Source organism: Scleropages formosus, chromosome 1 (assembly GCF_900964775.1).
Source record: "Scleropages formosus chromosome 1, fSclFor1.1, whole genome shotgun sequence".
Taxonomy (NCBI): Eukaryota; Metazoa; Chordata; class Actinopteri; order Osteoglossiformes; family Osteoglossidae; genus Scleropages; species Scleropages formosus.
The window spans coordinates 42,161,318-42,185,215 of NC_041806.1; the positions used below are offsets into that span (position 1 = coordinate 42,161,318).

The following is a 23,898-nucleotide window of genomic DNA, read 5'->3' on the forward strand; positions in this document are numbered from 1 at the left end:
TCCTAGAAAACTCCAGCCGCTGCTCAATTTCTGACATATCGCCTACGGAGGGAATAACAATGACTGTACTCATTCGCGCGGATCCACGCCGGCGTACATTGTAACAGCACGCTGTTATGCGCTGACCGCAATAAAGCAATCTTCTGGAGGAATTCAGAAGGACAGGAAAGCCCCAAGTTAACTGGAAAATTGTTTCCTGGCCTGAGGAAAAGAAGGTCTGAAGATGAGGAAAAACCTTGCCCCATCAGTGTGCTGAATCATGAGTGCTGGTAAGCCAAAGGGGGCATGTCTGATCTTGCCCGAATCTGGGCCACAGCCTAAATTTCCCACCATCCGACACTAGCGTGCAAACACGAGAGCGAGAACCCACCGAAACGACACGTAGCACCGCCGGTCCCGTTGTAGCGTGGCACGCTCTCTTGGAGAACATCCTGGTGCCACGCAACGTGCTTGGATGTCAACGTGGTTCCACCCGTAGGCCCTCGGCTCAGTCTCGTTAGGGGGTTCAAAGAAGAACAAAAGAGAGCACGTGGCCTGTTGCAGCTCCATCAGAGCAGGAAGCCATGGCATACTACTTCCATGCTCAAAACCAACCCAGCATCCCACTAGCGTGGGCCTACTGGAGACAATCAAGGGACAATGAAGAAAAGCCCCATGTGTGGCAGAGAATCAGAAGGGACTGCGATATGTATGTGAGGTGGTGGTGCTAGCCCATGTATGGAGCTGTGTGTCCCTCCCACGGTGGCAGCGTGGCATGCAGGGCTACGGCGAAGGCCTCTTGACAGAATGTGCTCGGGTGACTGAAGGTTTCGCTGCTGATGCCAGGACTCGAGGACACGAGGCCACGCGGTCGGTTTGTGTCAGCAGACAACGCGAAACCCATTTCCGCGCCCTCAGCTGTCGCTCTTCAGTTTTTTTTGTTGTTTTTATTATTTTCTCTTCTCCTCCTGCATCCCGAGCAACGATTAGAGCCCAGTGACACAGTACTTGACTTGCAGCACACAGTAGTAATTAGTCGTGATGTGCAAATTACATTACCCCGGAGTGCCGTCATATTAATCTCATTAATTACATATCTGCGGGTGAGTTAATGATGAGCTGGGTGCACAGCGGGCAGGATTCAGTCCGGTCTGCCAGAGTGACCCGGTGACACACGGTCCAACCGCACGTTTGAAGTCCTCTCCGCTTGTATTCTCATCTACGGCGAGTTGCCGGTCAGCAGTTTTCTCACCTGCACTCACAATTTTTAGATTCTGGAGCTTTATCCACATGACTCAGAGGCTCAGCAAAGTTCTTTCGTGTCACGTCACAATTTAAAATTGACCTGATCTAAAGATAAATATTTTCAACCTGAAGCCACCCTGCAGAAACCGAGTTATGCGTCAACTTAGAACGCATACTATATTTAAATATTTTTCTATTTTTAGGGTTCTCTTGGGTCCGTGAACCTCGATGAACCTCGGTGCAGCAAGCGGTAGGGAACAAACTAGGTTTGCTTGAGACTTTCATGTCTGCGGCTATGTCTCCTTATCTCAATGCAATGCATAAACTGTACTTTTGCCGAGATGTACGTCGCTTTGGACAAAAGCGTCTGCTAAATGAATAAATGTAAATGCAAATGTCCGTGTATCGTCAGGGCCGCATTATAGGAGTGCATTACGATGTACCTCCTTTCAGACGCATGGTGCAACCAACACCGATTCCACAATCTGTTAGCTATGGAACACCGATCACGGACAGCTTTGGAGACGGCAGCGACGCGCCATCGGTACCCTCGGTCTCGTCACGAGGGACTTAGTTCTGCTCCAAAGGAAAAAAGAAAGTAAACAGGACAAACCAGTAAGCTCCGTGCGCAGCAACTGGAGGTCTGCTGTGCTAAATAAACCTTTAAACCCAGCCCTATAACATCTGCCCTTGATGTTTGTGAGCGGTGAGTCATAGCCAAGTCACCGCAGCGTTTCATCGTGACTCATTTCATGCAAAACCCAAGGTCAACTAAGGAAACAGACGAATATGTGAAACAGAAAGGGGTAATGTCTCACCTGGGCGTTTTTCTGCTACCCCAAAAAACATCGAGAGGAACACCAACGATCCGGCATGGTCCTCATGACCCTCAGTTTCACACGAGGCCTGAGGACTTTTACACGTTAGGAGTTGTGGGCGGTGCGAGGCCACCCTCCGCTACTGCCGTGCCATCTCTCAGAGCGGCCTCTGCAGCCTCCTATACCCCCCTTCCTGGCCCGCTGTAGGAAACGGCGGTCTGCTGAGACACCCATTGGCCCTTGGCTGGCAGTCAGACTGCCCCCACGCCCCAGGACCGCAGACCCGTGCCTGGAACTTGCTCCCTCCCGAAAATTAGAGGCCGCACGTTACGTGGAGGGAAATCCAGAGGCTAGCGGACTAGCGAGCGTAGGTTAACAAGGGAAGCACTGCTTGCGCCACATGGCCTGAGGGTGCCGCCGTCGCAGAAAAGGTAGAAACATGTGCGAGCGTGCATGCGCACGCACGCACACACACACATGCACACACACAAAGTTCTCAAAGGCTCCTTGCCCCCCCCCGCACCGTGGTGTGTGAAGCACTTCCCCATCTGAGTCACAACTCGACAGACGGAGCCAGGGATGAGTCAGAAAAGATTCCACAATGCCAGTGTTACATCCCCAGCCAGGACACATGGGTTACTTGCAGCACTACCCTTTGTTTCACAGTTCACTGGGGTGCACTACGCCTTTACACATGCCGTGCCCAAACTTAATACACTCATACTGAGCTCACTTCATTAGTCATGCACTGTCAGTGTTCAGCACTTCTTTCCATTTACTTATACAGCACATTTTTTCCCCAACAGTTCATCCTAGAAGGATCGTTTTGTGTTTTCACACTTTCTGATACGCCTTACTGTATAACCTTTATCTGCATATACAAATCAGTGCATTACCTTGGTTTTTCGAACATGCGTTACTTTGTCATCAGGGAAAAAAGTGTATATTTCATAAATATTCTAAATTAATAAAATCCTTAAATGTTTGATTTTTTTTTTTTAAATATATGAATATGTGATAAACAGAACAATAGGATCAATTTGGTTAATGTGATAATTACCAGGCCAAGTTCTTGAAATTTAATTCTTCTGTTTAGCATTCTGTTCCATCATGAAATTAATTGGGTTTGGAGATGAAAGACCGTTTTCGACTTAAGTGCTGGGGTTAGGGGCACATGAGGGTTTCACCAGCCTTTACACATTGGTACAGTACATCAAAGACTCTGCAATTAGCATCCGAAACCCCTGCCGACCGAAACGGATCCGTGGCCCACGAGGAAGGTGAAATCGTGCATCCTCACAAATGATCCAGTCTCCAGACAGCAGTGCCAGCTAGGTGTGTGCATCACCGACAAAAGACTGTGTACGTACTACCCATAATGTGAAATTCAAAGCTCTGTCCCGGGCCTCTTTTTTAAAACTGCTGATGAAAGAACATGCAGACCAAGAACATAATGCCTTATTTCTAAATGCATTCACAACATTCTTTTTATGATGACTTCACAGGTTTCGTCGTGTCCATATCCAGGGTTTGGCCTCTTGTGCTCATACTCTACACAGCACAGTTGGAGAAGGAGAAGGAGAACGAAAAGGGACAGCTGGTAGCACAGTGGTTAGAGCTGCTGCCTTTGGATCCAAAAGTTGCAGGTTTGATCTCCTCCTCTAGCTGTAGTACCCTTGAGCAAAGTACTTACCCTAAATGCTCCAGCAAAATTACCCAGCTGTTTAAACAGGTAAATAATTATAACCTCAACACTGTAAGTGGCTTTGGAGAAAAGTATCAGATAAATGTAAAAACTCAAAGACTATACTGTTGCTGAACACATCCTGAGCCCAGTTACCAGTGTGTCACGATGAAAAGACAAACCAACTGGGACAGTTAATTGGGTCAACTTGAATGGAAATTCTAAAACTTCAAATATGACCTTCAATGTGGGAAATGATGTTTGGAAAAGAAATAAAACTTGCCCTACCCAACCTAAAGACAGTATGCCAAGCTGAAGGAACAGTCATGGTCCTTCTGACACCTCAGCCAGCTGTGTGATCAGGACAGAAGCCAGTACAGTGAAGTGTTACAGAGAGCTGAGTTGCACAAATGTGGTCTTTGACTAAGCGAGGGAACACGTGTTGATTATCTTACTTCTGGCAAGGAAATGTATTCTACTGAAACGGTCTAAGAGGGGTCCCCTTAACAATCGTGCGGTTGATCCAAGTGTCCAAAGGTTGCAAGTTCACAAGAAGAAGTATTATTTTTACACCAGAACAAGGCAGATAGCCTACACTGCCTGTATAAAACACGCACGTTTTGCAGACCGGTTCGGTCGGACAAAAGCATCTACTAAAAATATAGAAAGGAGGAGCGCTTAAGAATTGTAGCTCACCGATAAGTGCTGGCACGTCTGGCTGCGTGGGACTAAAACCCTCCGGCCTAAGCGCAACTACAGAACAGTCTGACCATCTGATCTGTTTGGCCATGTCATTCACTGATGGCAGGGATATCGCAGAAAAAAAGCGAGGAACAAAAACAGCACACAAGGGGTTTTTGTCACGGCGATGAGGGAATCTGTCAGCTGTGTGTGCAACTGCCAATTGTTCTGTATTTTTTTTTTTTCTTTTTTTAACAACCGTTTGAGAAGGCATATGTTCTCACATACTCCGGTATCTCATGACGCAAGAGACATTCCTGAAAGAGTCCAAACTAAACACGCCGCACACACTTTCGTGGATCTATTGATTCTGTTTTCATAGTCAGGGGTTGAAATAATTTATTCCTCTGCAGGTGATTTACGTTTGCCTGCCGGCCACAAGACCGTCATTTCATTCGCTCTGTTTTTTTTCCCCCCACTCTGGATCTCACATTTCTCAAATAAATATCAACACGTTTAATCCTGACCTAGAGCACACTAAAAAGGTAGTCCGGCATGTATAATTACATTTAAAAAGAAATACAAGAGGCGAGCCTATCTCCAGTTCGCAGTGCGCTCATCAGACCTCAGCAAATCGAAGCTTGCGGAGAGCCTTTCATCCATAATTGTTCCCTGAACCAGTAAATTCCAGTGCAAAACAGCAGAGCACACAAACACTTAAGCCTTTCGAGAATCAATAAAACTGCATATAATAAGTGCATGACACTCTGTCAAAGTCCAGACAGAGAAAAACAAGCGGTCGGGAGAGCTTTCCCGTGATGGTGTAAATCTTGCGTCTCTCCCCCTTGCCTGGCGCTGTTCCTCGGTCTCGCGGGATGAGGTCACCGTTCGCTGGCGGTGCCCACAATGGACAGTGACGGCCAGCGGAGCGGTGTCCATCGCCAGCTCTCGCTCTCCGGCGGGAGGGCTGTTGGCTCAGCACGGAGATGAGGTCGGTGGACCGCGAGCCTACTGCCAGCCTATGCCACATACCGACGTCATCGCGGCTCGGGTGCGCTCCACCCACGACGGCGATACGTCACATGGTGACCTGTGGCCCCCGCTCTCAGAGAAACACCGCATTCAGGTTGTCCCGCTCCAGGCCGCGTCTAGCATGCTTTTCCTGATACAGGATACTGCTCTGACACGAGTCACGTCTCACTAGTGGGTTCCTTTCAACACAACACCGTGGGGCTGACTGACACATTCACTTTCGGTCATCTTCACAACCTTCTGAGGCCTGGCTGTTAGGTCCAGGCTTGTGCCTTGATGGGATTTAGAAGAGAGGAGCTCCTCTTTGGGAGGACGACCGGGCACATCCCACCAGCTTGTGACAGAACAGTTTTGAAACCGCATCTGCACCAGTAAGGCTGTTGGTTCACATCCCCGCAAGGGCAGAAATACCACCGAGACCACTGAGCAAATCAATCAACCTGAACAGCTTCAGGGGAAACCAACCGAGCTGCAAAAACGACCGGGATCCGCGGCCTCCTTCGGATAAAGGGTAAATACATAAAACAAAGCGAAGAAATAAAAATCATTCGGGAACCAAGGACTTTGCGAAACATAAATTCAACGGTTTTACAAAATGCAGGATGCAAAAAATGGCAGCATTCCCTGCCATACAAAGACATATTAAAGGCGTGATGGGTTTCCATTGTCACCGACACTCAGCACAACACGAACACGTAAAAAGCATTTAAGATGTTGTAGCACCATTTTGTGAACAAATTAGTCACATGCAGAAGAACCAACATCATCTGCCAAACGCCTTTATATGTGGAAAATCTGAATCACGCAGTAACATTTATTAGTTTGAAAAAAAAAAAAAAAAAAAATGAATGGAAATGTGGGTTGTGAGAGAGTCTCAGTGTTTCCATGAAGGAAAGTGTACAGGACTCACCGTGGTATTGCTGTGGCAGCTTTGTGAAGAAGAGTCACGACTCTATCTGGAAAGTGGTCTTCGTTGATTCATGGACGCGAGTCAGGTGTTCATTTGCAAAGGGAATGAAACGTGTGGCGAGCTGGGACATCAGGGCAAAATGTCACCAGAAGGAGGTGCAGCGCCTCACCAACATTTCTTTATTCGGCTGACGCTCTTCTCCAAAGCAACTTACAGTGTTAAGATACTTACAATTATTTACCCATTTATACAGTAGAGTAATGTGACCGAAGCAATTTAGGGTAAGTACCGTGGTCAAAGGAAGTACAGCTGGAGGTGGGACTCAAACTTGCGACCTTTGGGTCTGAAGGCACCAGATCTAAGCTTAACCCTACCAGCTGCCCCTCCTCCGATGCCGTTGAGTGATACCAGAAGCAATGCCAAGGATGGCATTCGCTTCTCAGAGGGGGCGCAGCGTCCGGGCTGCTTTGATGAAGCAGGACGAGGGCGCTTTCAGAAAACTGCAACACGTTGCATCATGCATGGCAAAGACTGCTTCTTGGGGGGGGGGGCTCTGAGGCAAGAGGCAAAATCGTGAGGCAATAAGATGAAGTTCTTTGTGGAAGGAGAAGCCAAAAAAAAAAAAAAAGCACAATTCCCTTGCGGGAACAGAGCTGCTGCGCCGGCAGGCCGTACGTGACCTGGAAGCAGCCGGAGCTGTCATTTCCCAACCGCTTGAGGAAGGATTAAAAAAAAAAAAAAGAATTGTGTCAATCGACCTTGAGTGCCTGAAGGTGTCCTGATGCTGCACGTTTCTGCAAAAAAGCAGGCGTGACAGCATGCAGGAGTAAATCAAGTCAAACCATAATGATGATGATGACGATGACGATAATGACACCCTTCTGGAAGAGTCCCTTGTCTTGGTCCCCTCATCGCTGTCCTCACCACCTCCTGCCCCAGGCACTTTCCACGCTGACATTGCCTGCCACCTGTAGCTGGCTGCTCCTTCTACAGTTTCACGCGAAGCCAGGCGTCTGCGGAGACATCCAATCTGCAGAGCTAAAAATACGCCCTGCGCATCCTGCTCACGTGACAGCATGAGCAGTGACCTCAGTGACAGCCCCCCCCCTCCGGCACAGTTCTTGTGACCGGACAAAAGAGTAACTGCACTAGCTGTGTAACAATATACATTCTGCAACATGCATACAATTATATAAATAAAGGTGGAGAACGTATTGTAACGACAAGCGTTACTGGTATTTAGAGGGGAAGATGTTTTGCGTAAACAGTTGCATTATGGGAAATAATGTTAAATGTGTGTGTAACCACGGGGGGCACTTCGGGAGAAAATAATGGGGTGGCTGTGTCTGCCACTGTGTTGGGAGAGAGCCTAGGAGTGCTAAGCAGACTGGGAAGCCTAGCTGTAAGTGTAGGTCCTGGAAGAAAAGGGGGTCCTTAGATCAAAAGCATTATTTTGTTGGTGTTCTAATAAACAGCTCATAATGAATATTACCCTCCATGTCCTTCTTTGCCTAATCCAAACCCCCTGATGTTGCGCGCCACAGTATTGTAGCATGCATTCACACTGTATTCTTTAAAATATCTCTGATGTATTTAGAGCTTCTGACATAGGAGACACTTTAAAATCCGCCGTTTGGAAACCATATCAGGCTTCCCGCAAAATGTGGCTCAGGACAGGACAAAAGGCTTTCCTCAATGAGCTGGGGCAGACAGAAAAATATTGATCGACGTGAATGAACATTTCGCTATGGACGTACTGTTGCAATTAATACTGTAACAATAAAGGGTGAGGGTGCAAAGCAGTGGCTGGAGACAGGGCAGGGCTGTGGGTGGAGACAGGGCAGTGGGAAAGGGATGGTAGACCAGCAGGGTCACAGGTCATAGGGAAAGCCCATCAGCCTGATCCTCATTCAATTTTTGCAGCTGATCCTTGTGAGAAGAACAATAAATGTAGCCTGATAATCCTTCCATCTGATGTCAATATAACGGCAGAGCCCTTACCTTGCAATCGAACGACCTGCTCCTGCTGTCCGAGCCTCAGATAAGGTACTAACCCCGAACCGATGCAGTAAAAACTACCCCAGCTCTATATGTACGTGAATTGTTGGACCCCCAGAGGTTTTTTCCCTCTTTTTCCTTTTGACTGGGAGCTTTACTGTTCCTTCCCTTCATAACCAGTTGGCTTACTTACAGCTGTAATAATTAAATAGTAATTTAATGTATATCCAACCTTTTGTTTGTATTATGCCTCAGATCCTTTGTTCAGGGCTCTGTGTCACTGTGTGAGAAGAGCGCTCTATAAAAATGAACTGAATTAAATACTTAAGCAGCTTAGTTTATAAACCCAACACTGCAATGGCGTTAACTTACATAGTTAATATATTTTAATAAATATTTAATAATAATAATAATAATAATAATAATAATAATATTTATTTTTTCCTTCCTATATTTTCATCGACTGCTTGGCCAGTGCATGTTCACCATGGTCCAGACCCTTTCTTGGAAGCTTAGAGTGGGAGGCAGCATACACACTGGATGGGATGCAAATCTATCACAGATTTATCACACATGTACACACTCACACTCTGTGTGTATCTCTCTCACACTCACACACACACACACACACACACACACACACAAGACATTTAAAGTCACCAGTTCATCTGAAACGCACGTCTTAGGATTGCAGGAAGAAAATGCAGCACCTGGAGGGAACTAATACAATGAGATGGAGAGAAAAGAAAAAAAACATGCAAACTCCACACTGAACTGGCATTAAACCTACATCTGAACCCACAGCCCAGGAGCCGTGCGGCACCAGCACTACCTGCTGTGCCACCACGCTATTCTGTCTACTAACAGTAATAACAACACTAGAGCAGATGATGAAAGTCTCCAACTAGAGAGCAACCGAACGCAAACACATAAGACCGACCCGTCAGCGCTCCTTCTGCTACACACCTCCCCGTGCGTCTGGGCATTGAAAAGGACCTCTGACAGTGACCTCCTGGCTGCCTCCCAGTCAGTCCTTCTTCCAGGAAACCTACACCTTTCTAGGAGCACAAGACCGCCAAATGCGTGCTGCCTTGTTCTGTCAGGTCAAGCTCCTGTCAAGCCCCCTCCAGGTTTTCTTCCCATTTCCGTGGAAACCACTACATACAACTAACAAATAGCTATGATTTCATTTTCTGACGGAATGGGGGGGGGGGATTTCTTTACACAAAGGTAAAGACAACAATTAAAACTTGTGGCGCGTTAAGGAAAGGCGCTTTCTGCCGCTTCGTCAAAAGCCACGCGGACGAGGCAGGAACGCTTGCGAACGGAGGGTGTTCCTCGGGCGAGCTGTGCGACAGCTGACAGACGTGTCGTAGCAGAACCGAGGAGAACCTCGGTTCAGCGGGTCAGCGGAGAACCAGTCTTGCTTGATTTTATCTCTCGCCATTTTAACGCTCGGGACACCATTTCAGGCGGGGGAGAAAAGCACCACGGCGGATCGCTTTCCACGCGGGTGTAGAGGAAGGGGTCTGGGGGCAGTTAAACTGGAAGAAGGTGCTCGCTGGCGGGGACGCGGCCCCCCAGCCCGTGAGGAGGGGTCTCTCCCGCATCGTGGAAACAGATGTCGAACAGGAACTCTATGTGTAACGGCTCCTGCGCTGCGTGTTTCCTGGAGGCCGTCCTTGCTCACGACGTGCGGTCAACCAGTAAAGTGCTGCCTCACCTCACTGACCCAGTTTTTCATAAATACATACCGTATATATATATATATATATAAAAAATATACATACTGTAAATTTTTCTCATTCCATCTGTCCTCCTCCTCCTCCAGTCAAGATCTTGCCAGCTCGTGTACGGTGTAAATGTTCATCCGCCGTAACTTCATGAGCGTCACCAGATAAAGCCTTTAATCAGCCACTACTCTGGTATTGTATATGCTTGCTTGTGTATCTTATAATATTTAAAAAGAAAAAAAAAAAAACATCGGTGGGAGGATATCGGGATTTGTCTATCCTGTGTCTTATGCACCTACTCAAACGATGAACCTCGGTGCAGCAAGCGGTAGGGAACAAACTAGGTTTGCTTGAGACTTTCATGTCTGCAGCCGTGTCCCCTTCTCTTATTGTAATGCATAAATCGTACTTTCGCTGAGATGTACGTCGCTTCGGACAAAAGCGTCTGCTAAATAAATAAATGTAGTGTAATGTATATACACAAAAGAAAGAGCAATAAAAGGGTTAATCAACATTTGCTTGCTACTAAACAAACTAGCTTCTAACATGAGTTTTTGGCCACAGTCTTTGTAGAGTGCAGTCGTAGGCCTCGTTATTATGTTATACGTTATTATTATCACTTATTCATTCGCCGATTCTTTTCTTGTAATTATAGTTTTATTTACATTTACTCACTTAGCAGATGCTTTTCTCCAAAGTGACTTCCAATGAAGTCTATATAGTGTTACAAGCCCACACACCTTATTCACCACGGTGACTTACACTGCTAGATACACTACTTACGCTGGGTCACTCATCCATACATCAGCGGAACACACTCTCTCTGTCACTCGCACACTATTTACTAAGCTGTTTCTAATGATTTACCTTTTCATACAGCACAGTAATTTTACAGCACTGATTCAGAGTCATCGCCATGATCAAGCGGCATGGTGGCACTGCAGGTAGGGCCGCTGTCTGATATGAATCTGGCTCAGTCTGTGTGGCGCTCGAATGCTCTGCCGCTGTCTGTATGGTTTCCCTCCGGGTGCTCTGGTTTCCCCTCCTCAGTCCAAAGACATGCATCTCAAATGAAATCATCACTCTAAATTGCCCATGGCGTGTGTCATTATGTTGCGACGGACTGCTATCCAATCCAGGGTGTACCCTCCCTCAGCATTGCACGATGGGCTCTGTCTGGACTGCCACAGCCCTATCTTGGATAAGCGGTTACCCATAGTGACTCAGTGCCATGAATATGAGTGCTGGGTACACGTAGCACGCGTATTCAAACCCAGGTCCACTGATTGCTGTGAGGTCTCTAGCCACTACGCCACCTGCTACGCCAGCGAATCCCGAAAATAACATTACACCCTGCCGTGAAAAATTCAGAACAATTGCCCAAAGCAGGAGGTATCAACGGCCAAACACACGCGTGGCCAAATCAGAGTCCATTATGCGCCGAGAAACATGAATCTACTTGGGCGGTTTCGCAGCTCAGCGGTGATGACTGAAAAGGCACAGCCAACTTAACACCAAACGCAAAGACCAACTGCTCACAGCCACGTAGCGTTCTATAGATAACTGCGATGTGTGAGCCACACGATCTTAACGCAGCCTGTTCCCTCCGCATAATTACGACAAATTCGTTCCAAACGGCACCGAGGGTCTGATGTCACCGGACATGGGGAGGAGAGAAGAAGCCCAGATGCCATGAGGAACATTTCTATAAATTACACAACAGGTAGAAAATACGACTGCAGGCAAAAATGGATCGTATACTCCGTTGCGTATTACCTATTGTTATTATTTATTCATGCAAGTGATGCTCGTCTCCAAAGTGCCTACCAGTGTCGGTAAGTAACCCTAAGTCCCCTACAATTATCTACCCATTTCACAGTTGGGTAAATTTTACTGGTGCAATTTAGGATAAATCCATTGCTCAGGGGTACTACAGCAGGAGTTGGGATTTGAACCTGGGTCTTTCGCATGGGCAGCAGTGGCTCTAACCGCTCTTCTGGCCCACACGTAAAAATAAGGGCTACGGTTAAGTATTTGCATTCAGACTGAGTCTTCCCAGATATGGATGCAGGGTGAGGTAATTTCATGCTCCACCAAAGTGTACATTTCCCAGAGTACCAGTGCGGAGGGCAGTGATGCAAGCTCCATGAGCCAATCAGACACGCCCTTTCCTCAGCGCCAGCGCAGTGTGTGTTTTGATGATTTGGTGTTTTGGTTTGCTTTGACTGCAATGACACACACACGCCACCCCTGTCAGGTGCTGCTGCGAGAGAGTCGCCCGACACAGCCTTCTCCGAGACCACCAGCCAAAGCTGAGGTATGAACGCGAAGCCGTACGTTAATCCAGCTGAAAGGCGTAAAGAAATCTGGGGGGGAAGAAAACGAGGCACTAATACGTGCCTTCGCAAACACTCACACTGTGCTGCGAGATCACTGCCAGGATGTTTTTATCCTCCGCGGGGCCGTCGCCCTTTCTTCTGTAAAGCCGTGATGAGATGTTGCCGTTGACAGGTGTGCTGAATTCCAGTCCTGTCGGGGATTACTGGGCTGGGCGGCAGTGGGAGGGGCGGAGCCTAACAGATCACTACTCATCATCATTACTCCCCATCCCATGCGCAGGAAGAATCCGGCATCACAGGCATCATGCACAATTCGAGTAAAAAAAAAAAAAAAAAAAAGTGTGACACAACAGTACTGTGCAGAGCCCAGGATGCTAAGAAATAGTGTTTTACTGGATGGCAAAGCAGACAGTTTAACGACTGCAAGGCATTGCATGCTGCTGTACATATTTGCTAAACTACTTTTAAAATTTGCTACCTCTCTTTTTGTTATTAAAAAACATACTCGGGAATTTAAACGAACATCTCAAACTTTGAAGGAATTATGAAAAACAGGCAGGATGTACAGAATGTCTCAGAACACACACACACACACACACACACACACATATATATGTATTTATCACCGCTGACATGAGGGAAACAAAGAACATAAGACACAGGAGCAATAACTAACATACCCAAAAAGCAGACTATCCTGTTTTTTTTTTTTCTTCTTTCTTTCATGAAAGCATTGGGGGTGTGTTGTTGTGGTGGGTGTGGGCGTACGCAATTCAGAACATAAACAAAAACAGTAGGCAACTTGCTGGAGGAAATGAGCCTACCATGGTTATTTTTCCATTTTTAAACCCCACCCACTCGTCTTTTCTCTTTCACCGGGCAGCTTTTACATGGTCACATCAGTGTTTCAACATCCTTCCCTAACATGTGTTTCTCTTGACCTCAATGGTGGAACTGGAGGGCAAGTGTTGGGGCTCAGGGTAGGATGGGCGCGAAAAAACCTTAATCTGCGTCAGAGAGCTGGGGGCTGGAAGGGATGGAGAGAAAAGGAGTGAAGTAACAGTCGCTGCACCGAGTCGCTGACTCAGTCTGGGACGGGTTCAGTGGGTTCAGCCAGTAAATAAGTGCCGGCTCAGAGCGCATTCCAAGGCTCCAGCTCACAGTCCCGGTCCTAAGAGCCTCCACTCAGCACTGTGCTCTGCTCCTCAGCAGGACTCCTGACATTTCCGCAGCTGCTCCTCACTGGAGCAATGACCCTGCTGGCGGCACTGCTAAGAAACCCGGCCAGAACGCGGTGACGGAACTGAATCCCGGCTATGCGAGAAGCGGGCCTTAGGACCAGCCAGTCCCGTACAACACATGGTCCGTTTACTACCCACACAAAGACAAAGAATGCGGCATTATGGGAACGTTCCCTCCGGCACTGCACTGGTCACCTTGTCTCCAAAAAGTCTCCTCAGAAGACACAGTCAACAACTCAGAAAAAAAAAACAGCTGACCATCAATGAAAGAGCCAGATTTACAGACTGCCGGTCCAACAAAAATCAGGCCCTGGTGCCATCTGCCCAGGCTCCGGCTAATCACCCTGGGCAGATGGACGAGCAGATCTTCTGAAAAGCATGTTTTGGGTACTACAAAACTCCCACGGATCGGCCTGGTGATGCTTCAGTAGTGTTCAGTTATTGTCTTCTCTCGTGATTTTCCTTCTCCTTACAGTCAAATGTGACATCGGAGTGGAAGGAAAAAATAGGACATGGCTTCCACCTGTAAAGAACCCATCAAGACTGCCCGGTAAGAACATCGTGATCCAGGTCATTTGAAGCACAGCCTATCATTAGGAGAACGGGTCTTCTTGGGGCTTCTCCGAGGTCAGCGCTCATGACTATTATGTCCACGCAGTGACCCTGACCACCTGCCGATTAGAATCCTTTCAGCAGACGAAGCGCCGATATCCGCAAATGTCCTCTACATGAGGACTTCCTCATTTCACTTGGCTTTCTGCAGAGTCATTGGGGGAACAGGCAGGTCTGCTTCGCACTCCACTTTGCAAAGTCCTACCATAAGATCCAGTGGTTGCAGAACAGGTTGGCGGGACGGCCTGATTTACTGTGGCGTGCAAAGACGTGGGCTCCTTATGCAAAGGAGGAGGATGGAGTCTTTTACACCGCTCAGTGGAAAAGTGGTGTCAAGCTGTGAATGACATTTTCCAGTGGCTTGTTTGACAATTATGCCCACACAATGCAAAAAAACATCTGCCCCAATGGGAAAATATGGTCAAATGCAAAGGCCATTTCAAAAAGAAAGAAAGAAAGAAAGAAAGAAAGAAAGAAAGAAAGAAAGAAAGAAATTCTGCTTTTACAAGGTGCCCGCTACTCCATTCATCAGTGCAATATCAAGGGCAATTAGGGTTCCTTGGTCAACACAAAAAAACTCCTGGTTGAAACCCTAAAGAGTTTGGAGAAAAGACTCACAAAGTCCATCGTTTGCACTTATATATTCAAATGAAAACCTTTCTCTAAAAATCAAAGGTCACAAGAGGGTAAATGCTGCTTGAGGACAACTGCTAGAGGTCGGAGGTGCTGAGAACATAGTCCTTGAAATGAGTACCATACACAGGGGATTTTCTGAAATTGTGGATACTCTCCATTGCACATAATTATAACCATGGAGATCTGACCCAAAACGTAAGGCTGCAACTCAAAACTGAACAAATACAGCTAACGAACCAATCAGCAAAAACATAATGTGAGAGTAGAAAAAAAACTGTTCTGCACACATGAGCAAAAGCTACCAGTGCAAAACGGAATTTAAATAAGAAATACAACACGGACACCTACGGATCTTTTAAGTTTGTCTCTCTAGAGCAAAGTGTCATTGCAGTGTTCATATAAAAGGACATACTCAGTTTGATCCCTGCATGCACTCGTGTTTCAGTATGTATTTTCAAGTTAAACATAAACAACATGTGGCAGAAGTCTCCAGAAAACTATTTTTCAATAGAATCGTTTCAGTTTCCAACCTCAGCAACACAACGAATTTGTGCATGCAATAGGAATCTTTGGCTTAAAAAATAGAAAACAACATATTTCAGAAGGCACAGGCAATAAAAAAATATTGCTTATAAAAGAAACATGTACATGAAACTCACTCCAGTCACAGGCATTTTCTACACTGTCTGACGCCTGTCTTTGAGCGAAAGACCAGAAAAATTAAACCACGCTATTTTTCCTAGTCACATATGAAATGATATTTATTTACTCTTAGTAAGATTCGCTTGATGTGGCAGACATACATTTTCCATAGGGACTTAGAACCAGCTCACATCCCAAAAGACACACATTGACGTTAAAGCTGGACTGTAGAACAATGATCTTAAGAAAGCATAGGATGGAGTGAGATAGCAATATATATATAGTACATACAGTATATAATATTAAGGATTGTATATAGACAATCCCTTTGTGTGACTCTGGATTATATGGTGCCCATTACAGCCTTGTTAGCCCTTTTCTGTAAGTCCCCTATGCAGTTACCAAATTCCACAGGTACTGTCATTTTAAATACACTCAGAAACCAATTTGTATTCATGCAACACGACATTGAAAATAAGGGTGGGAAGAACACGTAAATCAACAGAGCAAGAATTAAGCTGCTGCTATGACAGCCCTTGTCTAATGCATACATTCAGCTTTTTTCTACGCCCAGTTGACATCAAAACATATCCAGTCAGCTTCAGTAAAATGCAATTCAGGATTACAATATGTTTTAGGGCACGGATGACCCAGGGTAATCAGAAAGAAAACATTAGTTAAGCAAAGAGCGGATAAAAGGAGAAAAACGTAAATAAATTTTAGGAAAAAAAAGAGAAAATGTACAGGTTTGTCAAGAGACATGACCTGATCTGGGTCCAGCAATACGACTATTGAGGAGTCAGACACCCACGTGATGCAGAAGGCTTGCCGGGAGTAGAAGAGTATGTTTATATCACCTGGTAACGAAGGAACATGATACAATAAACGCCATTCCTGCATTCCTATCAACTGACACTAAAACACCCAAGTCCAGAGGGGGAACATGACAAGACCACCTTGGATGACGGGTAAGAGAAATTAAGTCGTGCTCATCAATCTTTATTCCCCTCCTCCAGAACACATCCATCCAGTGATGACCGCTCTCCCAGGTTCACTGCAAAACTTATTTTTGTATCACACCCTTTGCTCAGCATACAGCATACACACACTCCAGCTTATTATCTTCATTCATGGGGCACAGCAGCTTCACTTTCCAGCGTCTTCTACTGAATTCCATTAGAACCCGAGATTAAGTCACTTTCAGCAATGGAAACCAAAAAAAAAAAACTGCTTGCGAGACTTTAAAAACATGGCATAACTTCCCTCTAACTATTTTTGGCACTTGATATACACATGCAATTTGGGAAAATCTCAAACTTCTCATTTAGACTTTCATTTCATTCCAAACCATCAACAAGATAAGTTTTAAATGTATGTTTTTAGAAGAATCACGTTACCTCCCTGCCAGGCACTGCCATAAAAAGAGGAGGTCTGGGTGGCTAAAAAACAAGTAAAGGCTCAGTCAAAAAAAAAAAAAAAGTGTATGTGCGGTCTTTATATGAACGGTCTGCTTGGGGTGCCGGATCCTGAATGGAAATCGGCAATGATCCATTGCAGTAACTACTTTTTGCTCACGCTGCACCACCGGTGTTCTTTAATAAAATTTGCTAAGTCTAAACCTGTAGGGAAAGGGTTATGAAAACAAACAGAACTGAATGTCTTTGACATAACGGCAGACAGGAAGCTGCTAGTGAAGGCTGATATTATTCTGCCGATGATGGTATCTGCACAATGAAAAGGCGCCCAGTGTGAGCTGTGCGTGTGGAACACTGGGACGCATTCAGCAAATGCCTGGATTTCGATCAGTGAAGCACTATGATACTTGGGAAAAACAAGAAACCTTTCACTGGGGGATGTAAGAGGTGGACATACTGCTGTGCTGCTGGAGCAACTGTCATTCATGGTGTTTGCGCCCGAAAGTTTAGGCCACTTCTCCTGGTCTGCATTCAGCCATTATCACAACTCCTACAGCACTAGCACTGGAGAGCAGTGCACGACTTTGGTGTAAATGCCGGCTTGTACAGTGAACCACCCCCAAAATCAGCTGATCAAAAATACTCACTCGAAATGTTAGACCTTAAAGAAGAAGAATGAAGAAGAACATCATGTATTTTGAAACGTTCCCTACTTGTGCCTTCGTTGGAATGATGATACGGACTCTTTGCCAGCGCAATAAAATATCTGCAGAGCTTAACAGAAGACCAACTGCATGCCTTTTTTTGGCTTTTCTGACGAAAACGGCAGGCCTAATCCGTAACAGAAACTCAAACGTATACTGACAAACAGTGTTGTAGACATAGTATGGCTTTCATCGTTGCCAGGAGGTTGTCTCATCAACTCAAAGGTGCTGAGGCTGCCAGCGAAACACTGCCAATTGTAGGAGCGCTCTTTCTGGGCTTGTGAACACTCTCAATTTGTACACGCAAGCTGACAGAAGATTACACAACTGTTTCACAATTTGCTTTGTAAAGCAAACTATGCATTTAAAACCTCTTGGAGTGAGATATTTTTGAACAATGTTAGACCAGCAGGATGATCACAAAGGATCTGAACACATGAACTGAAGATCAACCAACATGATGACACTTTTCTTATCTAGTTACTACTCTTCTCATGACACTAAGGCAAGAGTCCAAATTTCCAGTTATGGCAGGCCACAGTGCAAGCAGGGTCCTTAGTTCATCTTAAATAAAACAACCGCAGTACTAAGAGAGAACACCCAAGGAGACCACTGCAGGGATAAGACCTCTAGGTCCATACTGCTTGCATGCTTCCTTGCCCTTGACTGTCAAGTAGACACCCAGTAGGTTTTACTTTGTGCACAAACCTTTGGAGTTTGTGTCCTCCTCTCATTTGCTTCCTGACTTTTCCCTCCAATACTTCTCGCCCTTTGTTAATTGTTCTTATTACTAATGCTATGTGTCTAAAGTTTTTTTTTTTCCCCCCACCTGATATTGCTGATGTATATGTTACGTAAGGATGCTATTAGAAAATACACCGAATTGAAAAGTCGGAGCAATAATAGGTTCAGCTAAATTTTCAAGAGCTTGTGTTGCATGAACGAAGACCTGAAGACACGCAGCCCCCCAGGACCAAAGATGGGGGTGCTTACCCAAACCACAGAACTCCTCATCTACCACAGAAGCTTACTTGTCATTACACAGCTCAGAAGAAGCACAGCCCACTTGTTCTGGACATTCGGGGGAAAATACATATTAATAAGGGCCTATCTCAACTCAACTTGTCCTTGTATGTTTTACTTTTACTACGGAGATTTGCCAGACAAGCTCTTCAGCCTCGTCCACAAGCCGAGCATGATAATGGATAATGTTGATGGGCTTAAGGACCCAGCTGCTTCCTGCACCCCCGTCCCCCCTTGGGCCTGTAATGAGTTAAAATAAACCCAAACACATGTCTCACCCCAAAGCATTCACTAGACATTACCTTATATAAGTGTGAACTGAGTGCATTCTTGTGTCTGCTAGTCTGAGAGCAGATTAGGAACCTGCTCCTGCCCCTGCCCCCCCAACGTACACACTCGCTCACACATGCACACCGCCCAAGCCGGGCCGCCCAGTCAAGGCTCTCCGTGTCTCCGTGAACACGATCGCACATGACTCAACAGATCCCTTCCTGCCTGGAGTGCGCTGAGCTGGGAGCCTTCCCGTGGGGGAGGGAGACGACTGTGCGGAGAGGGCTCCTGGAGCGGTGCCCTCACACTGATGCACATTACCCGCCTGTCAAGCCTCGCCCAGCTGGCTAAAAATAAAAGGGCACGGGGGCCGTGACGGTTGGATGAATGGAGTCTGTGCTCCCACCGATAGCCTGCTGTACCGCAGACTGGACCCCACAAGTGAAAATAGAAGGTTTTAATGCTGGGCACAGCCTAGAGGGCCTGCACTTGAAAAAGACAACAAACGCCCCCTTCTGCTCTCCGAGAGCATCTGGGAGAACTGGGAGAAGGCTGAGATATTCACGAACACCCCGAAACCTTCATAACGATAGGGGGAAAAAAAAAAAAGAACCACGAACATCAATTAAAGTGGCAGAAGAGGGAAGCATCCCAACCCAACAAACATAAAAGCAACAAAAGCCATTAGCCTGTCCCCGGGTGCTCGAGAAAGCACACTAAAGCCATCCCAGTCTGCGGCCTCCAAGTGCTCCATTGTGTGCAGCAGACAGCAGCTTTTGGCTCCAGTTCCAATACTGTAATGCAGTGAGCAATGCCTTGGCATGCAGGACACTTTTTAAAATATTTTGTAGCTCTTTACCATATGTTCCGCTCCTCAGAGGTCCACACGGGTGTTCCAGTCTGCCATCTGGCTTCTATCTAGGCCCTCGGGCTTAGCGGGAGCCTTCAGCGAGAGCAGCGAAGCCCTCGCTCGCTCACTTGGCGCAACAGGTCACTCTTCTGTCACAGAGTGACGGCAAACCGACCGCTTTTCTCTACCACAAACTTTTCCTACGAACAGGCCCGAGCTCCTGATGACAGAGGAACGCTTCATCATCAAGCATTTCCAGAGACCTGGACTATAATTACAGAGGAATGTGGTGTGCAGCTGATGAAGAATTTGCAGGAAGGTAGTGGTGGAAGGGGTGGGGGCTGTCATCGTCTTTGGTGTCTAAGCACACGAAGATGGACCCACTTTGGGCTGCCTCGCTGGATCTCCCCCGACCCAGCCAAAAACCTGGTAAATTACACTCTGGTGTTGAATATACCCGGCTCTCTTCACGACCCATTGGACTCCAATGACCTCTAATGCTTCTCAGGGAACACCACGGTGACGTGAGGCCAGAAAAATCTGATGCCAATGGCGAAACAGCAGAGTGACGTAAGGGCTTCGAAATCAAAACAAGATGCAGCAATCCACAACCTAGCAGCGGCTGTTTAAAAAAGAAAAAAGAAAAAAAAAATCAGCAAACTGTACAACAGGACAAGACAACTACCACCTTTAACCGCTCATTTAAACTAAGAAGAAGAAACAGAGGAAGTGCTATTGGACCACACACACACACAACTAAAACGAACGGACCTACGATTTAAGGAAAAATTTAACTTTCCCAATAACAATGAACTTCACCGACTGCTTGAAACATGTCCAGAACCAACTGTAAATGCACGACGAATATCGTGTCCTTTCCTAAAATGCCCAGACATGAGCTTCCTGTACTAGAGCCTGGTCTCTGGTGCTGACCAGCCAGCTACGAAAAACACCGATCGTTTTATTCCCTATTACTTGAAGCAACGGTCTGTGAAGAGCACACCTCCTGTACACAAAACGATGGCCCCAGTCTCCTCCAGAGTTATGGATTCTTTTTTGCATTTGCATTAAATCTACATGCATGCACTTTAGTGTCTGAGCAGAATTTACCCTTTTTCATGCAATCTGCTGCACATCAATCGTTGTCAACTGAAGGACAGATAAAAGGTAGGGATAGGCTGGGATAAGCCTGGAAAGAAGACTCTTTTCCGAAGAATTAGCCAAAAGCTTAGAGCTGTCGATTTGACTTCCGAAACACTTTGAGAAGGTGCTCAAAACGGCTTTTACTCAAAACACACGAGCCATATCCCTGCTCATACAGAAACGAATTAGCATTTCGAACAACGGGCCTGAAATGGAGCAATCTCCTTCTAGGATCTTACACCTTACTCTTTCATCAGTTCTTAAGCTACAGTTCACCTTACAGGTTCCATACCAAACTCCACATTCCAACACATATTTCATGTTACAGAACTGCAGAGAGACATGAATCAAATGTGTGTGTTTTCTTCTTGGATGGACGGTGAGCGCTCCCGGGAATCAACGGGCACAACCTCTGCATTGCATTAATGAACTTTCCGTCATTCCAGATGTTTTGTTGACACTAAGAGCTTGGAGCTATGAGCGCTCACACTGAGCCTCGTCACGGGGAGCACAATGGTGCCTTTCACCAGGCTCCCGGGACAAGGCAGCCCCCCCTCCCCGCGTGGTGCACACGGACCCCCCAACCTCCAGCAAAGGTGACGGTCTCCGTCACTTTCACTTGGCTGCGTACGCCCTTCAAGGAAACGCTCCCCTGCCAAAATGGAGTCGTGCCAAGTAGGGAAGACAACCCCGCCGACTAAAAAGCAGCAACTAGCCTTCTACAGATGTTAGAACGCTGTCCTGTCTGGTCAAAGACCTCCACCACATCTGTATTAGCATAAGAAACACAGTCAGCCAGTGTAGACAAGAGTAAATACGGTGGCTGCTGCCCTACGTCTCTCAGATTGAGGGCACCACGTTTCCACGTCTCATACCACGTGGACTCGTTCCTCCAAGGTGAAAGCTCACTGAGGCTGCCCGCATGTCCAAGCACATGTATTCATCCCCTGCGCCACAAATCTTAACCGTGCCGCCGAGAAAGTGCTCCCCTTCCTGAATTTAAGAGGCTCCCAGTTTTGAGGGGAATACCAGTCGTACTTTTAGTGTCAAGTTCGCAGTCTGCAAGTATGAGGACAATCCAGCGGACTTGAGACACATTTCAACCCATCAAATTACCAAGACTTGTCACAAGTTTTTTTTCACCACAATATTGTTTTTGTTGCTATAACTACAAATAAAAAAAATAAGTCAAGATATTTTTTTTCAGTTATCCATAGCAACTGTACATGCTCCCTTTTCCTTTAACGGCTCTTTTGTTATGATTTTACCTTATAAACATTGACTTTGTAAACAGTATCTTTTAAGAAAAAACAAAGCTTAATTGCTACTAATTTCTATGCTGTGCAACACATTTTTATATAGCAACATTATTCAGGCACCTGCAGAGGAAGTCACAAAAGGAAACATTATTTCCTTTGTCAGTTTGTTAAAAGCAGCAACTGTTAAAAAAATAAATAAATAAATAAAATTGTGTATCTGTAATAGATTCCTGAATAATGGATGAATTACGCTGAACCCTGTAGCTACTACAGAAATGAGAAATTGAAAAAAAAAAAACTCTATAGAAAGCCATCAATATGAAATTTTTTAATTTTACAAAAGAATTTATGTTGCCTCATTCGTCCTGCATCCACCTGCTATGACAAACAGAAATAACCCTTTTTTGCCTTTTTGGTTAAAAAAAAAGAGAGAAATTCATGATTTGTGCAGACTGTCCACTGTTTAATCATAGTTGGAACTATATGTGTTGTTTTTTTGCCTGTATCCCTTCTACAGGGCATTGCGATGCCCGGAACATCCTCGAACCCTGCTGCTTCGGTCCCGACGCACCAGAACCGCAGGCAGCGCCATCACAAACGCTGACCTGATTTCAACAGCTGTCCTTGGCTGGTTAATGATGTACGGCATGGACCGCTGCCTTCGAGAGCGGAGGTGCCAAAGCATCCCAAAGTGGGTCAAAAGTAATTCATGGACCAACTGGGCAAAACCACTGGGGTTATTTATAGGCAGCAGCATACTTTCAAAAAAAAAAAAAAAAAAAACACACATGGGCACATGCCATGGGCACTGCAGAATGCCACTCGGCATGACAGACACACACACTCGTAAGAGTCTTCCGCCTCGGTCCATTCTTCTCCCTCAGTTTATTCCTCCAGACACAGCAGAAAGGAAGTACCTGGTTTTTAACCACACATACGCCAAGAACATTGTTGAGTACACGTTCCCACCCGCTACCTATGAAATGATAAAGACTCATAACGTGTCAAGTGTAAGTGTGGCCTCCCCCCAGCAAATATTTCAGACACACACACACACACGCCGCGGTGTCAGCGAAATACACAGGTCTTCGGAGGGTGGCGAACACACTCTCCCGGCCGGAGCGAGGCCGACGCGACGGTACTTACGAAGCAGGTCCAGCGGGATGTCGGTACTCTGTCCATCCAGCGGCAGCGGTGTGTACGCGGTACGCGCAGATTGCGCAGCTCGCGCAGCTCGCCTGCTGCTGGCAGGAGGAGGAGGAGGAGGAGGAGGAGGAGGAGGAGAGGGGCAGCGTGGGGCGCCGCGACAGGAAGGACCCGACCGGCGCATCATGATCATCTCCGCCCCCAGGGTACGCGCCCACTTTCACTTCACTTTCACCCCCTTCTGACTCCCTTACACTTGGATCTCCTCCAATAAGTTGTGATATTTTCACTCAGGTGAAATTAATCCACTTGCTTCACATTTTTTTCCCCCCAAGTAACTAAGTAACTGCAATCTCAGTAACATGCCGTGCGTCAACAGATCAACCATGTGGGCAAAACGGAGTTTTACAACACCGCGATGCTTACTACGGTACGGCGGGTGTTTACACACAAGTTGTCTCGCTTCTCACACACTGTCTGTGCCTGCGTGAGTTTTTAGGCTCGGTCTGACTTTTAAACTCGCTGCTGACTCAAGAAG

The 23,898-nt window shown here is 46.4% G+C and overlaps 1 protein-coding gene across 1 annotated transcript in view; it reads right to left on the reverse strand.

Moving 5' to 3' along the window:
• bach2b (BTB and CNC homology 1, basic leucine zipper transcription factor 2b) overlaps window positions 1-23,446 on the reverse strand; it is a 62,871-nt gene extending 39,425 nt beyond the window's left edge. Inside the window, exon 1 of the mRNA XM_029253267.1 lies at window positions 23,361-23,446. Within this exon, the coding sequence (XP_029109100.1) occupies window positions 23,361-23,396 (36 nt within the window). The 5' untranslated portion in view covers window positions 23,397-23,446. The remainder of the gene's footprint in view (window positions 1-23,360) is intronic.
• Between the last annotated feature and the right edge of the window lie 452 nt (window positions 23,447-23,898).